Below are 16977 nucleotides of genomic sequence, written 5' to 3'. Positions count from 1 at the left end.
TGTTCAGAGTTAGCAGCACGGTCATATATGAGTTAAAACTTTATACCAACATTTTAGAATGTTTAACTTGGGTACATAACGTTTTGTGGACTTTAAAAGGTCCATATTTCCTTAGGATTATGTGCACTGTAATACATACAGGTACTGACATGTCATAATTAAATATAATTAAAATACTTAATAATTAAATATAATTTAAATATTTTTAAACATTCTGTGGTAGCTGCTTTTTATCCCTGGTTTAAATAACTTTCTTCCTCATCAAAGTATCTCCCATTTATTCTGTAATGAAACTCTTCAACGCTTTAAGATGAATTTCTTTTTGTGTTCTTGCTGTTGCAAGCACCTGAACTATTCTATCTCGGGGAAAAAAACCCCAACAATCACAAAACAAACAAAAAACCAAACCAACAAACCAACCAAACAAACCAAAAAAGAGAAGATGAAAATAAGAAGAAAATCAATCTGCTGGAAGCTTCTGTAAAATCAGCCCCAGTAATTTGGCAAATGTAGCTACAAGTAAAAAAATGGATTTTTAAAGAGAAAGTATCTTTAACTTTGTCAGGATGACTGTCTCAGATCTGCATTCAAGTTTGTTCTATGTTATTCACTTATTTTTTTATGCTAAGAAACTTTATTTGTGCTAAGAAACTTTACTGTTTGTTACAGTATTTAGAAAAAGAAGTGAAGAGTTTAATAAGTCTTAAAAATAATGGGAGGGGGTTTGTCTTTTTTTTTTTTTTTGCTAAAATTGAAAACGTTCTCCCTTTTGGAAAAACAGAAAAATGATAAAATAATTATTATAATAAAACTTTCAATTAGAAGCTTGGTAACTCATTTAATGAGTTATTTTTCTAAGACATTCTGACATCTTCACATTTTAAAATTATTTCTTTATAACTGCTTTAATGAGAATTATAATTAGATTTACTGGAAAATCAACTTATTGTGGATAAAATTAATGAGTATCTAATTCATGATAAGGCTTTATTTAAAGACATTGAATTTTTTTGAAATTCATTGAATTGCTGAATTGGATTGCTGAAGTTGAATTTTGCTCCAAATTGTGTCTCTGTGTAGGTATATGCCTGAACTCATGCTTTCTGCCCTCTAATTAGTAAATCAGTTCAACCTTTTATGTTATTTGGGGTTTGTGCCTCAATTGTTGATTCTCAAGGTTGTCATATGTACTTTTGTACAGGAAGAGACCCGATGATGACTGCAGAGACTGATTTTCCTCAACATGTGGTGTCAATGCATATACTGTGTCTTCCATGCAAAATATCAGCATACTAAATATAAATTACATTTTCAGTGTAGAGAGAAATGACACAAATCTATGTTCTTGATATTTTAATCTCTGTATTATAGTCTTGAAATGCTTTAGAGATAGATTTTAATGAATAGTTATTAAACCTATTTCAGTTATTCAGCTCTGGTTTGATAATAAGAAGGAACAAGGATTCAGCAAATTAATTTTACTCTTACATGTACTCACTCCCACATTTTTGTGAACAGATGTTTTTCCAGAATAAACTAAGAGCTGGTAAACTACACAGATTCCCAACCATTAAAATGTTTATGTTTTTGCTACCTACTCCGTAGTTACATTAGCACTGTAAATAAAGCAGTGATACTTCTACGAAAATTCAAACAGTTGATAAAGACTGAATCAGTTACTGAGTGAATATTTTTCATGGAAGCTGTTTGTCCATCCTAAACTGTTAGTCTTAATCCATTAGACTGTCTGCAAAATAACTTCAAAGGATGTACCTTTGAAAATAATCACAATATTTTCATTTTGACTGCACTGCCATGCTATAGCCCCTATTTTCTACAACACTTATAGAAATGTAGCAACCGATACCTTTTACAGCAGTTAGGACTGTGGAGAGATGAAGTTATTTTTATGAATCCATTTGTATAGTGAGACCAAATAGGCTCTGTTGAATCCAGTCAAGGAATGTTTTTTGCAAGAGTGAGGAGTTCCTCAGATAGATCTCTTGACAGAGAATAACGTTCAGTGGGATGCTGAGGGTTAGGTTCATGTACATTGTGTACTTACAGTTAAAACCTTAGGAAAAGACAAGTTTTCTCTCAAATGTTCTGCGTCAATATGCTCTTAGGAATAGGGCTGGAATGTCACCTTTTTATATTGCAATATTGCTCTATGTTTTCAAGCAACTCACTAATTATCTTCAAATTAAAAACAAAAAACAATTAACAGTCCTGGGACGAAGATGTACATGTGAAAATAACAGATGAATAGAGTTCATTCACAGGGCATGGCTTTTCAAAATGTGGTCAGAACTTTATTTGTATAATACTAGGGGAGAGCAGAAGTATGCCAGCTTAGTAAGTTAGTCTTGCAGTTGTCTGAATGCAGCTTAATTAACATTTTTTTGCATTACTTTGTGACTTTATGATCTCGGTGTTATCAGTAGAGTAGTGTTTAGACCTAATTTGATCGGCAGCCATTATAAAAGTATTTGGAAAATGTCAGGATTTTCCTATAGTTCCCCTTCCTTGCTTTCCATCAAAACAATACTTTGCGATGATTGACTCAATATTTTGCCATGAAAACTCATCTTTTTAATTGCAGTGAACAAGTTCTAAACTGTTAGGAAGTGTTAAAATAGTAAGTTAAAGGTCCAGAGATGTGGGTTTTGGCTGATTGTTGACTCACGGTGATGTCCCTGGGCACATCATTCCGTTGCTCTGACTCTCATTATCCTACCTATACAATAGGATTTTAGACGTGTAGAATGTCTGAGGAAAAGCACTTACCTAAGTGCTTGTGACATTACATAAAGCGTGAGCTGCACTATTGCCAGGTCCTTCAGAGAGGAAACTTGGCTCTGTTGAACGCTTTATTTAGCACAGAGCAAAACGATATTCTGCTGTAAAAATTTCCACCAGTTTAGTTCAAGCCAGAGTTGTTCAGTTTCCTTTCTTGAGACAGTGCAGGCCAGTGAACAGATGCAGTATTTCACAGTATCACAGTATCACAGTATGTTTGGGATTGGAAGGGACCTCAAAAGATCATCTAGTCCAATCCCCCTGCTGGAGCAGGAACACCTAGGTGAGGTCGCACAGGAACATGTCCAGGCGGGTTTTGAACGTCTCCAGAGAAGGAGACTCCACAACCTCCCTGGGCAGCCTGTTCCAGTGCTCTGTCACCCTCACTGAGAAGAAGTTTCTTCTCAAATTTAAGTGGAACCTCTTGTGTTCCAGCTTGATCCCATTACCCCTTGTCTTATCATTGTTTGCCACTGAGAAGAGTCTGGCTCCATCCTCATGGCACTCACCCTTTATATATTTATAAACATTAATAAGGTCACCCCTCAGTCTCCTCTTCTCCAAACTAAAGAGACCCAGCTCCCTCAGCCTTTCTTCATAAGGGAGGTGCTCCACTCCCTTAATCATCTTCGTTGCCCTACGCTGGACCCTCTCCAGCAGTTCCCTGTCCTTCTTGAACTGAGGGGCCCAGAACTGGACACAATATTCCAGATGTGGTCTCACCAGGGCAGAGTAGAGGGGAAGGAGGACCTCTCTCGATCTACTAACCACCCCCCTTCTAATACACCCCAGGATGCCATTGGCCTTCCTGGCCACAAGGGCACAGTGCTGGCTCATGGTCATCCTGTTGTCCACCAGGACCCCCAGGTCCCTTTCCCCTACACTGCTCTCTAATATGTAATCTCCCAACCTATACTGGAACCTGGGGTTGTTCCTGCCCAGATGCAGGACTCTACACTTGTCCTTGTTAAATTTCATCAGGTTATTCCCTGCCCAGCTCTCCAGCCTCTCCAGGTCCCGCTGGATGGCAGCACAGCCCTCCGGCGTGTCAGCCACTCCTCCTAGCTTGGTGTCATCAGCAAACTTGCTGATAGTACACTCAATTCCCTCGTCCAAGTCGTTAATGAATATATTGAATAATATTGGCCCCTGTCTTGTACACATTAACATGTACCCCTGCACTGAGGTTTGCCTATGCCTATTATTAATTATTAATTAATTATTAATTATATAGCATGATTGCTTTCAAAATTGGCAATTTTCAGTAGTTCAGAAATTCAATGAATTGTAATTTCTTTCAAATTAATGAAGCCTCTGGGTAACTTAGTCTTTTAAACGTGATTGAAGAAAAAATCCGTAGACATGAAGTTGAAATACAAAAAGTCTAATGAAGATAAAACTGAAAATTAGTATCAATGAGGTCAGTATTATTCATGTTAAGAAGTTGGGGAAGAAGAAAAAAAAACAAACAACAAATCAAGCAAAGAACTTAGAATCTACAGTGCAGATTTTCGTATAATGCAACAATCTCTGCACTGTGATACATGTATGTAATTGCTGTTCTGACTGTAAAGCTGATCTGCAGCTGCATTATGCAAATCTGTGAACAAGCATTTAGGTTTACCTCTTTGGCTTAAACGACCTATTTAAAAAGAAAAAAAATCTGGGAACTAATATGAACCTAATTGGAAACTTTCCTTTGAAGTGTAAGCTTTTCCTTGAAGATTTTTATTGTGGTTAACTGATGACAGAGTTCCCTTTCAAAAATAGTATCATCCAAATTAGATCAAATTATTTGAAAGGTTGAAGTGATAATCTGTCATTTCTCTTGAACATGAGGACAGGTTCCTGAGTATTGGAAAGGCACTCCCTCTTCACCTTCTTGCATCAAATACATTGTTTTCAGCTCTTAGTTTTAATTATCTTACTTATTATCAAATACTTGGGACAGCTTCAAAATATCTGTAGCATTTGTTGGTGTAATAGTACCAGGGAACACAGTAATGTGTGTGTTTTTTTAATTTAATTTATTTTTAAATTTTATTTGCCTTCCTTTCGTTTTCTATCTAAGAGAATGAATCTTAGTAGTTGGAATTTGCTTTCTGCTGTGTAAGTTCACAATTCCATAATTTATTTTTTGATGAAAAATACTAAAAGAGGTTTTTCTTAAAAATAATTGGAGCCTGCATAAACAAACCTGAAATTAGTGAAACAAGGTAGTGTTGAGCTGCTCTGTTACACTGATCATAATGCGGTTCCCACAGAGTCTTTATACAATTTGAAACGTTATTGTGGAGGCTGGTAGATCTTCCTGATAATTAAGCTTGTCAAGCTTCTCTGCTTATAAAATCCTGCATTGAAGTGCTTATAATCAAGTGCTTGTAATGCAACAAATTACTTCTTGGAAATAGTAGCATATTTTTTCGTGGTCTGAGATAATTTTTTTTTAGTTCTTCCAGAAGAGGTGATAGGTCACTGAACTTGAAGACAAAGAAAAAAATAATTTCACATCATTAAGAAAATTAATCTCATTTTCTTGAAAATGTTGAGCATCCCATGCTTTATAACAAATGCAGGAAATTTGAAGGGGTGTCCTTGATATCACAGGTGTACTTTTTTCTAACTTTAAAAAAAAAAAAAAAAGAAAAAGTGAAAAAAGGTAACAATCTTCTCCTTCCTTAAACTTAGTAAAGGAACATTCTCCTGAAAAAGGAACATTCTCCTGAAATAATGCAGCTTGGTCATGCCCAGTGAAGTTTTTAAAGTTTTCTTTCAGTAGTTAAAAGTCTCATGACTTGTTCTATTTTGCAGAATCTAAACCTCTTGCACATCCCATATGTTAATGAAATGTTTAAACTCCCTCTACGGTGAACAATTAAATACACCCCAACCCTCATGGGACCTGATATTCCTTGTACTGGGTGGCTCAAGGTGGGGATGAAGTATTGACAGCCGAAAACTCAATGTTTGATGTGCTGTCGGTGATCTGCTGTCATTTTAGATATGTGGAGGAGGGAGCTCTGAGAAAGTGGAAGGAACAAAAGACAGGTGATGTAGCAGGGACAGGAGCCTGGGACTGAAGTGGGAAGGCGGGAAACTGAGTGGGACTTGATGACTGGCTGAAAAGACTGGCAGCTGAAGGAAGGCAGGTGGTAAGCGACAGATCATCTGGGAAAAGAACCTAGTGATAAGGGAGAAGCAGGCACCTGCTGGTTGAATTTGTGTTAGAAATTTGGGTCAGAAAACCTACGCTGTTTTGGCAGGGAGAATTGAACCAACTAGTGGAGTGGGGCTGGGACTGAAGGACATCAAGAGAGATCTGTAGAGAAGGAGTGGGCTGGCTGCAGAGAACTGAACCGCTGGACAAAGATCCAGAGAGTCTGGGGCCAAGAAATGAGAAAAAAATTGAGGGGCAGGAGTTGTGGTGAGTTTCTGGAAAGAAGTCTGATGCTAACTGGCATGGGAAGGAAGAGTGTGAGCAAGAAAAAAGCCAAAAGGTCATGCTGAGGCTCTGTAGGGCTGAGGAGAACCTTTTGAAGAAGGAGGAGGTCCCAATTGTGGGTGATAAGGTAGACTGGAACTGGGTTGGGAAGCTGGATTGGCTAGGTGAGAGATATGGGACTGGGATAAAGATTTGGAGACAAAAAAAGAGAGTAAGAGGCCTGGAACAATTACAACAGTCACCTGTGGTATGCTGACAGCATACTCCTGTCAGTGATTTTGTGTTAGCTGAGGTGAAAGATGTCTGAAAAGTGGTTTTAAAGTTTCCTTCTTTGCCTGTCGTTCATGTGAGTGTCATTCATGCCACCTACGGTAACTGTGGGGGTTTCTTTGCTATCTTTTTTTTCAATATAGGAAAATTACATGTAAGTTATACCACAAAAATAATTTTATTAAATTTTGAAAAAATACAGGCATTAGAAAATGCAAAAATTATGGCACTGATATATTTTATAAAATCTTTTAAATATACAGTCACACTTGCTTTTTATGGAACACTATCTCAGAGCTGATAAAAGTTTGATGGATGTGTCAGGGCTGAGTAGCAGAGAGACTGTGGAATGAAGCAGCTCTGAAGATGAAATTTCAAGCTGGGAGTTGCAAGTGGAGAATTAGTGGTATGATGCTTAGTTAATTATTTTCCTAGAGAATTAGATTCTGTACCAGACACCGCTGTGGAATTTGCTGGGCAGAACATCTTTTATACCAGGCTTGCTTTCAAGAGGTCACTAGCTCTTCATCCCTTACCTGAGTTGTGTCTCTGAGGTCTCCTCCTTCTGCTAGAGGTTGAGGTCCCAGAGTTGCTCAGTCTTGATAGTTTACAACTGAGGTGAACGAAAGATGTGCATTGAACATTAAAAATGCATGTGATGCAGGCTACAGTAGGAATTAAACAGGTCCTTGTCACCTGAATTTGGGCATCCTAGATTAATGAAAATTTCTTAGTGTAATCTGTGAACCTCCACTCCCCATTGGAAAATGGACTATAATGCTACTCCTTTGAGGTTTTGAGAAAATGAATTAATAAATATTTGTTATGTTTTGTGAAATGCTGTAATTGTTGGTAGCAAGAGAAAAGCCCATGAGGAAATTAATAATTCTCTTTTCAAAGCTTTGGAGAATTGGCTATACTGAATAAAGCATGAGGCTGCAGACTGAAAATTGAGGAGCAAACAAGGCACTGAGCAGCTGTTCACGAAGTGAGCTCCTTTATCTTGTATATGCCATGAGGTAGTACTAGTGGAAAAAAGTAATTGTACAGGATCATGCCCTTGAAGACTGTTAGATGATGCATTCAACAGAAGCCATTCTTTTTCCATAGTTGACTTTGTTTGACATTTCCTAACTTTTGATACTTGTTTCATTAAATGTAATATTTTGTTAATGATAACTCTAGTCATAATCTAGTCATAATCATTTGGAAGCGTAGTTGCTGATGTGCTTCAGGCTTTTTGTGGTTATAGTGCAGAAGGAGAGCTAACAGAAAGAGGTGGAATGCAGACTACCCCCATCTACCCTCAATGGGATCCTTATGCTTTCCTGTCATATATCTGCAATTGTCTTCTGTCAGCTACATGACAGTGAACTACATGATTCTGTAATGGTAACTTCTGTGTATCTGTAGATTTTAGCTACCACTCTTACTTTGCTGATGGTGCATTTATGCTGAGTGAAGGGGCTGGAATTGGTTAGTATAGTGCTGGAGATTCTCTATCAATGAAAGAATTATCTTTGCTAGTGGATTTGCTGGCCAGCTGTTTAAACCACTTCAGAGAAATGCAAAGAAACCAGGATTTTTGAGAGATTTAAACCCATCTGAAATTTCCTGGGCTTTGCCTGCTTTGAATTGAAACTTAAATAATAACTTGTTGTTCTCCAGTGTAAGTTTACCCATATTTAATGTTCAAACTTCTTCAGAGTATTCACAGCTGTTTCAACGAATACAAACTTATTGCCACTTTTAGGCATAAACATGAACTAATGATATAAATACTTTACACCAATGAAGTTATTACTTCTAGTTCTTTCCAATATCTCCCTTTCTTGTGACCACTAAACCACATCACTAATCGCCACATCTAAGCATCTTTTAAACACTTCCAGGAGTGGTGATCCAACCACTTCCCTGGGCAGCCTGTTCCAATGCCTGACAACCCTTTCAGTGAAGAAATTTTTCACGATATCCAACCTTAAGCTTCCCTGGCAGAATTTAAGGCCATTTCCTCTTGTCCTATCACTTGTTACTGGGGAGAGGAGGCTGACACCCACCTCACTGCAGCCTCCTTTTGGGTAGTTGTAGGAATACTAAGGTTTCTGCTCAGCCTCCTTTTCTCCAGGCTAAACAACTCCAGTTCCCTCAGCTGCTCCTCATAAGACTTGTTTTTATCTTTGCACAGATGCATGTTTTGAAGACCAAAAACTTTGATGCAGACTGACTGTGAAATTTAAAATACATCATCCAGTTATTTAGGGCTATTGTAAATGCAACTATGCTGCTGCAATCACTGCTGAAGGGTTCTTGTGGAAATTACCATCTGATTCATAAGCTCTCCAGTGGGCTTGAATACACTGTTCTTTTTGAAGTCCTAGGACCAGAGATGTGATTGTGTTACTTTTCTGCAAAGCATTAGTTTATAACATGATGATGAGTTCAGTTGGGAAACTTGTAGTATTCTGGGAGATTTGAGGACCTGGAGAAACTGCCTATGGACCATTCTGTTAGCCTGTATTCATAAAATACAACAATTTAATTCTGAAAAGTGATTAAAAGCCTATGGCAGGTTAAGTGCTGGGTTAGGAGATTATTAGTCTATTAGTAGGGAAAACAAATCCAGCTTTTTGATTGAGTATGGACACCGGTGCAGAAAGGTTATTTTGGTGAGACAGAAAGCTGAAGGACCTGCCTATGTTGGTGAAGACACATACCAGTATTAGAATAGCCAGCAGGATTCCTGAGCCCAATTAATTTCTGCTTTGCAAATGTTTTTACTGCATACCTGAAAGACTTGCTAAATATGTGGTCCTTGTCGATGGTGGCAGCCTGCTACTTCTGCCAGACACTCTGCTATGCCAGCTAGCAAAGATCTGTGCAGTAGGTATGGAGGCTGTTCAACATCTGTGTGAGTGTTGCGTTGACGTCCTGGACATTGTGTTATGGAATTTGTTTCATTTTGGTAATTTTGTTGTACTGAAAGTACAAAACCAAGCAGATAAGCTCCAAATAAGTTATGAGCAGGCAGCAAATTGCTTTAAAACAACACTGAGATTCTAAAGTATAGCACTGGAAAGTGAGGCAATGCTGGGATTAAGGCTGGCATCTCTAGTGTGTTGGGATTTTTTCCGTATGTTTGATGCAATTGAATCCTTGAATATGCATTGACAGGGTATTTCCTCTACCTGGTCAAAGCTTCATTTTATTGTTTGTTATGGATGATGTCCAGAGTATGAACACCATAGTTCATACTATTATAGATGTCAGGACCCCTACCTTCAACTGTAAATTGAAGGCTACAGCAAGCAATTCAGGGAAGTGAAGGAAAGAACTGCATAGCTATACTTGATTTCTCTGCTGTGATGGTCATGTGTTGTGTTAGGTCATTTAAATCCTGCTTTTTAAAGAAATAATTATCTGATGACTCCGCTTGAGACATCTGGGTTCTAATCAGAGCTGCAACTGGGGTCAAATGAAAGGATAAAAATAACAGGTGCTCTGAAGAGAGATGTCAGCAATGTATTTTTGTTCAATGTCCCGTCTATAAAATGGAATGCTAATTCAGTTGATGCCATTGGATGTGAAAATAAGTTCCTTAACTTGTGCAAAGCACACAGTTACAAGAAGTGCTCTGGTGATGGCAGATCTAGATGACATAGGAGTTACCCTCTTCCTCTTTTGCCCACCCCAGTTACATGTTTTTCTCAAAAAGTAATATTCCTGCTTAACTGTACTGGTTGAATTGCTTATTGTCCCTAACTGAAATCTGTGTAGCGATCTCAGAGGAAACCTAACAAAATGAAAGCCCCTGGGGCGGGAGTGGGACTGGAGGTGTTCTGGAGATTGTAATCTCTCAGCCTGGTCTGCCATTAACTAAGTTAGGTTATCGCAGTAAGGGGAAAATAAGAAGTGAAGGGATGGTTTGTTCATTGAACATCCTCCATTACATGTACTGAATGATGCTGGTGCAGTGGAAACATGGGTTTTGTAAGATCTCTTACTTTTTATGTCACTAGCTGTTTGGGGAGTTATTTAATGAGCTGATGCTCTATTTCTTGTACCGCTGTACAGCCAGAAGATGTGCAGGCAGGAAGACAGAAGGACTCATGTTGCTACATGTTGCTGCGGATCTACCCCGTTCTGACCTCCATTGCAATTTTTGTACTCTGTATGGTTAATAATTTTACCCAAAAGGTGTTAAAGTTGGTCACACCATATAGAAACAGAGACCAATACTACAGTGTAAACACAGTTGATGTCCAGTAGTTTAAAGTAAAGTTTTGATAAAAGTATCTAAATGTTGCTGCACTTGAAAAGTTATTATCTGGTAGGACAAACAGTATGCTTCAAAGCAGCTGCTTATTTACCGAATGCTTGGGTTTATAACCTTACAATTATATAATCTTATGTTGTTTGGCACTTAACAGTGTATTAGTGGAACTGACTTATGCTGTGGGACGAAGTCTTTTGCGTGGATATGACACGTAATGTGCCTTGAGATTAGAATTTGGAAAACTCTTGTGCACACACATACATGAAGAATTCTGAGCAAAGAAATCACTTGTGGTGCTCACTGAGAACACCTGCCACTTTGGCAGAAGAGAGGGAACAGCGCAATAAAAGAAGAGCACCCACTGAATTCTCAGGCAGGAACTGAACCTTCCAGGGAAAGATAGTTTCAGATTTGCTTGGATCATGAAATCTTTGAGCAAGAATGTATTTTTGGGAACTCCCGTACACACCTTACAAAGTTGGTTACTTGATAACTTGATTTCTTTGATCTGATGGTGGTTTTAGGAAGCCAGTGGCGCACAAGAAATGATTAAGCAGTAAGTTACATCTGAAGTACAGATTAATGTCCCATCCCAGTATTCAGACTTTATGGAAAATCCCATTGCATATAGAAGGGAGACCACCAGTGTAAGACACCTGCAGCATTTAATAATCAGTTCTCTGGAGTATTTGGTCTAAGACCCCAATCACTTGACCATTCTGTGCCACTTAGGTATGTCTCTTTCAGGCAAAGGTGCTGTTATTATTCTAGCTTTATTTCTAATGTCCCTCAAAGAGTACCCAGGTCTTATTTTGTTTCTACTCATACGGTCACTATGAACAATTTATGTACAAAAGAACAAAGAGAATGTTTGATATTATTATTGTATACTGTAATGAGGTTTTTAGTTAATCCCAAATAAATGTCTCTGTCTTTCCTGGTTTTAGCATCTCTCTTATGGCAATGGTAGCTTACATGTTGATGCAGCCTTCCAGCAGACACTCTGGAGCGTAGCACCAATCAGTTCAGGAAGTGAAGCTGCCCAAGGTAAGATTGACTCAAGTTATTGAAAGCCTGATTGTAAAGGAAATATCTGAAAAATCAAATTATTCTTCCACATGTGGATGAAGGATGGGTGTGTGTTTCTGTTATGTAAACATTTAATCCATAAAATAAATATATAATGTTCTCGAAAGAGAGAGGGAAAATTATGCTGAAAGGGACACTGATGGTTTTCTATATATTTTTTAAAAACACTGAACAGCTCGTTCAAATCTTATTTTGCTAAAGGTATGCTCATGTTCATAACATTTTTTAATGGCTTTTGGTCCTGGTTTAAATTATCTCAGATTATTCTGATGGATGCAGTCATGGTTACATGTTCCTGAGACTGAGTAAAAAACGTTGTGTAAGAGGACTAGAAGCATATGGTTGGGGAGAAAAAAAGGAGGGGAAAGACAGAGAGAGACAGGCTACAAAAACTTTCAGATTTTGTTTATTTTATTTAATGCGACTTCTGACATGAAAGGACAAGGATCCTTGATTTTATGGCATGCTTGTTCCATGGAGAAGAAAAGTTTGTCAGACTGTAAAGACTAATGGTTTCTAGTTTCCTACAGAATCACTGTTTTAAGTAGATACTGTAATACGACCATAAGAAGGTTAAAGCTGCAGGCCCTTTCTAACTCCTTGGGATTTTGAAAAGGCAATACACTCGAATTTCAGATTGATTCTTTTTATCTGGCATATTTAAAAACATGATTGTGGAATGCTCTTGCAGCTTTGCTCATTCGGATTTCAGGGACAGTGTTGCCAACACCTAATTTCTACGTACTCTCTGTATTTTTAGAATATGCGAATCATTCTGCACATTCAGATTGTCTGTCATGGTTTCTGTCGCAATCTGTTATAAAAAAAATGCTACTGCATTGCTTAGCAATATTCTAAACTTTATGGAGAAAACCTTTCTGCTGATGAGAGGAGAAAACCTCTTCTTCAATCTGTTGCCTCTTCCTATAAACTCCATTCTTCTTGTCCTCCCATTGCTGGCAGTGCTGGTACAGTTTATCAGCTGACACTCAAATTTGTGCTGCACCGCATCTCTCTGGTTGGTGAACCTTGGTAGTGAGACCTACTTGGCTGTTTGGGAAGCAGAAGACCACAATGATACAGTGTCATGTTATACCCAAGGGAAATATATGAAAATGATGTAACATGATTTCAGCAGCTGTGCATTTCTCTGCATATTTGCTTTTACTTTGTTGCTATACTTTTCCATTTTCACTTTTCTCAGGTATAGACATTAAATATATTTAAGCATATCTTCTCTAGAGAAGATCAGCTGGATGGTGTCAGGAAGAATTACAGCAAAGGCTTTATTCTAGCAAAACCGGCCAATATTCCTGTAATCAAAGCTATCTCATTGAGAAGAGAGAGTGAATCTGACTCTTAGTATGTCTGACCTTAGCCTGTACGCCTCAGTAAAACTGTAGCCAAACTGGAGAAAATTACCTCAAGAAGAGGGAAGAGGAAAATAAAGCTAGTTTTGTTAGTCTCTGCAAAATGTTTTGTCATCTTTGTAAACAGAATGTTAGCGTATAGGAATAACTACACTACAGTACACTCTCTTAATAAAAACTTCCCATTAAAAATAGATTAATAAGTGAAACACTTTAGTTAAATGAAATTACTTTCAAGGAAAAATAATGGATAAATAGTCCATAAAATGAACTAAGATGTTGGAGGCAGTTAGTTCAAAGAAAATGATTTCTTTATACCTGCATTTCCGCAAAACCGACATATGCTGAAATCAATTTATTGTTTAAGTCAAAACAGAGCTTTAGAGTCAGATCAAGCAATTTTGTTAATTCTGTACTGTGAAGTCGATGGGTGACACTTTAAAAACAAAACAAAAACAAAAGACCAAAAGCTACTCGGGACAGAACATCTCCAAAATTATGTTGACACAGCTCCATGTAAAAATTCATATATATAACTACTGTCACCTAGACATATCCCTCTGTGTCAAGACCAAGAATCTAAAAATTCAATGCTTAAATTTGCCATGTGAATACTAATTTGATACTGATTTCAAAGGTTTAAAAAATATATCCAGATTATTACCTGATATATATTCAGGAAAAAGATTTCCTGTAGCTTCAAAATAAACCTGTGAAATGTGTACAGTGTGACTGTTGGCTCTTTACCATTTCCCGGTATAGATGTCTTATTGCACAGCATTACTTGTTAATATAGACATAGCTTCAAAATATTATTCCAATAATATTTTTAAAAATATTTTTGTTATAACACTAAACTCAAGGAATTATGTTCCCACATCCTACTCAAATGCAGAATTTGATACTAGGCAGTTCTAGCAAGAAGGGAAGATGAGTTTAGGAGACAAAGATAAACAATTGTTTAGCATGTCAGACTGAAAAAATACCATTGAATTGTGCTTAAAATCTACTAAGTCTTTGTATTCTTCATTTACTAGTTTATAATACAATATTTGTAGGATAACAACATAAAATTATAGTTCTTTTTAATGTCACATCTTTGATGCAAAAAGACTGATGGAAAATCTGCTATTTTGTTAATATATTTACTGATTAGAATTATGGTCTTGTTTTTGGCTTTTGGCTGCAATGCTGTGGGTCTTCTAATACTGTGATGTTATATGTATGCTCTGTGCCTTAGTTTATGAACTCACATATCTGTACCAAGTGTTTGGGTTTGAAGCTGGGTGTGCAGAGGTAGTATAGACAGGAGAGGAGTTTCCCTTTGGAGTCCAAATAAATCATTATTGTAGGTTGGGAATCTTAAGTCAAGCAGAACTTGGGCGGGAAGTACTTGCTTCCTTGTTTCTGGTGGATCAGGCTTCTCCCAAGTTGCACTAACTCTCTACAATCACCCATCTGTAGTTCTCATTCTCCTAATCCACCCTTTCCCACTTGCTGACTTTGAGCTTTTCTCACATGGCAATGTTTACCTGGCTCCCCAGAGTATCAGATATTTTCCCCATCTTCTGATGCTCTTTAAAGTAACCAAATAGCAACAGGAAAAAAAAAAAAAAAAAAAAGGAGATAAACTTGATAGTATTTATTACAGTTTGAACTACAGTTTTATGTGTTGCTACATTCTGACAAATGCACTTGATTTTCTCTCTTTATTCAAGGATATCTGATAGGAGGGGATGTTCTGAGGTTATTGCATGGTCACATGGATGAATGTTTGACAGTCCCTTCAGGTGAACATGGAGAAGAGCAAAGAAGGTAGGTTTCCAGCTTATAATAGAACAATAACAAATGTTGCAGAATCAATAGTAAGTGTCACTGGTAGTACAGATATTTAAAGGATATGGTGATGAGATGTGTTACTCTTAGGAAGGAATATTGTTGAGATGAACTTTGGACATGAGCCTCTTGCAGTTTCTTTTCAGTATTGTCCAAGCCTGATTTCACTTACCAGGTGTAAAAGCAACAAGGATTGTTGATAACTTATTGTTGTCTTTACTGACTGTAAAACACTGTGAATGAAATGTGTTGGTTTCTTTACCGCTGTTCTTTTTTGTAATTACAAAAAATTCCTCAGGGCTGGGTATGCTAAGAATAGTACCCAGCCCTTCAAGGTCACTAATCTGGACATTGATCTCAGGTTTATCTGTCATGGTAGTCTAGAACTTCATTTATGGTTATTTTCTTGACTAAAGGAATCCTAGAATGGAAGTAGAGAAGTGATGACACATCATTGTGTCTCTCTCAGTTAACTAATAAATCCAAATGGTGAGAAGACTGGCACAGCAAGTGGCATGTCTCAGTGGAGTGATTACATGGGTGAATCAAAGTCCTGCTTATTTGCTTTAATAAAATATACCCTCAGCTTCTTTTCAGTAGGGCAGTGTCATATGTTTTATTCCTACCTTCAGCCTCAAGATTGCTAAATGATAATGTTGATTTTGGAGTAGTTTGTTTAATGTAGCATATTTGTTAGCTTTGTTACCATGATAAAGAAAGTGTTATTCATTCATTTCCAAATGAGTTTTCTTGGTTTGCAAATAAAATTTCTGCCACTATTTTGCTTTTATTTGTAAAGAGAAGAACAAGACACTGGAAGCTCTCATGAAATATAGCAAAAATCTTCTATATTTTTTTAAATACCAATGAGAAAAACTTCGGATTTTTCTTCTACAGCTGCTAACCACCCTTCCTGGCTATTTCTCATGTTTAAACAAGGGAATAGTTTTTGACCACAGAATATATTTCAAAATTTTGAGACTTAAAATGTGGTCAGTTCATGTTTTAATTTAGTTACTATGTAATAGGTCCTTTACATCCAGGAGTTTATTGTTGCTATTATTATCCTCACCCTGAAAGTGATTAAAAGATAAACAGGTAGGATCCTATAGTGCTTTCTCTTATTTCAGTTTAAATCCTGCAGAATACCATAAAAAATGTAGTTGCAGTGTAATTGTAGATTTACAGGATGATTAAGCACTTCAGTAATAAACTTCAATGCTAACTAAAAATCTATCTCTACAAGAGTAATATTATATATAAACCACAATAAATGAGTGCGAAGTATCAAGTTAAGAAAAAAAGATTTGATCTGCTTGTGTGTTCAGATGATGGATCTTTGTGTCCCATAACATGGGAGTTTATTTCTTAAGCTGCAGACCAGTGCCATAAACAGACCAGATTGCTATTCTTCCTGCAGTTGTCTGTCTTTTCCACTGTCCATCTAGTACCCCAAAAGAAGCAGAGCTAGTAGACAACAAATAGTACCTATGTCTTTGTCTTTATATTTCCTGGTAGCAATACAGAGAAACATTGCTTCTCTGTGCTTCGTAAAAAAACCAGATTTGATCTTCTGAAATTTTCTTGTTGTTAAGGAGCTTTAATAAACATACAGAATAAAAATAAGTTTAATCTTTTTTCACATTCTCCTTTTCTGAAGTTCTTCTATTGTTTTCTGAAATTTTAAAAATTCTTTTTACTTATAAACTAGAATAAAATCTATGGCTACTTTTGATTTTATGGAGTTAGATTTAATTGCTCTGTGCCCCATACTTTCTCCTCTTAAATTATTAATAAATGTAGTTATGGCTTTAAACCTCTATATTCCTGTCTAATTAGGACTAGTTAGGACTCTTGGCTATTCAATATCTAAGAGGATAATTTGTGCCTCCTTTCAG

The 16977-nt window shown here is 37.1% G+C and overlaps 1 protein-coding gene across 1 annotated transcript in view; it reads left to right on the top strand.

Annotated features, from left to right (window-relative positions):
• Positions 1-16977, top strand: part of RYR2 (ryanodine receptor 2) — a gene marked incomplete at its 5' end in the record, with an annotated part of 392755 nt that overhangs the window by 148101 nt on the left and 227677 nt on the right. The window contains 2 exons of the mRNA XM_082048672.1: positions 11732-11831; positions 14962-15058. Coding sequence (XP_081904798.1) covers positions 11732-11831; positions 14962-15058 — 197 coding nt within the window. The remainder of the gene's footprint in view (positions 1-11731; positions 11832-14961; positions 15059-16977) is intronic.

This window comes from Streptopelia decaocto, assembly GCF_964273445.1.
Source record: "Streptopelia decaocto genome assembly, chromosome: 3".
NCBI lineage: Eukaryota > Metazoa > Chordata > Aves > Columbiformes > Columbidae > Streptopelia > Streptopelia decaocto.
Note: the sequence above shows the minus strand (reverse complement) of the source record. Positions and strands in the feature narration are given on the sequence as shown.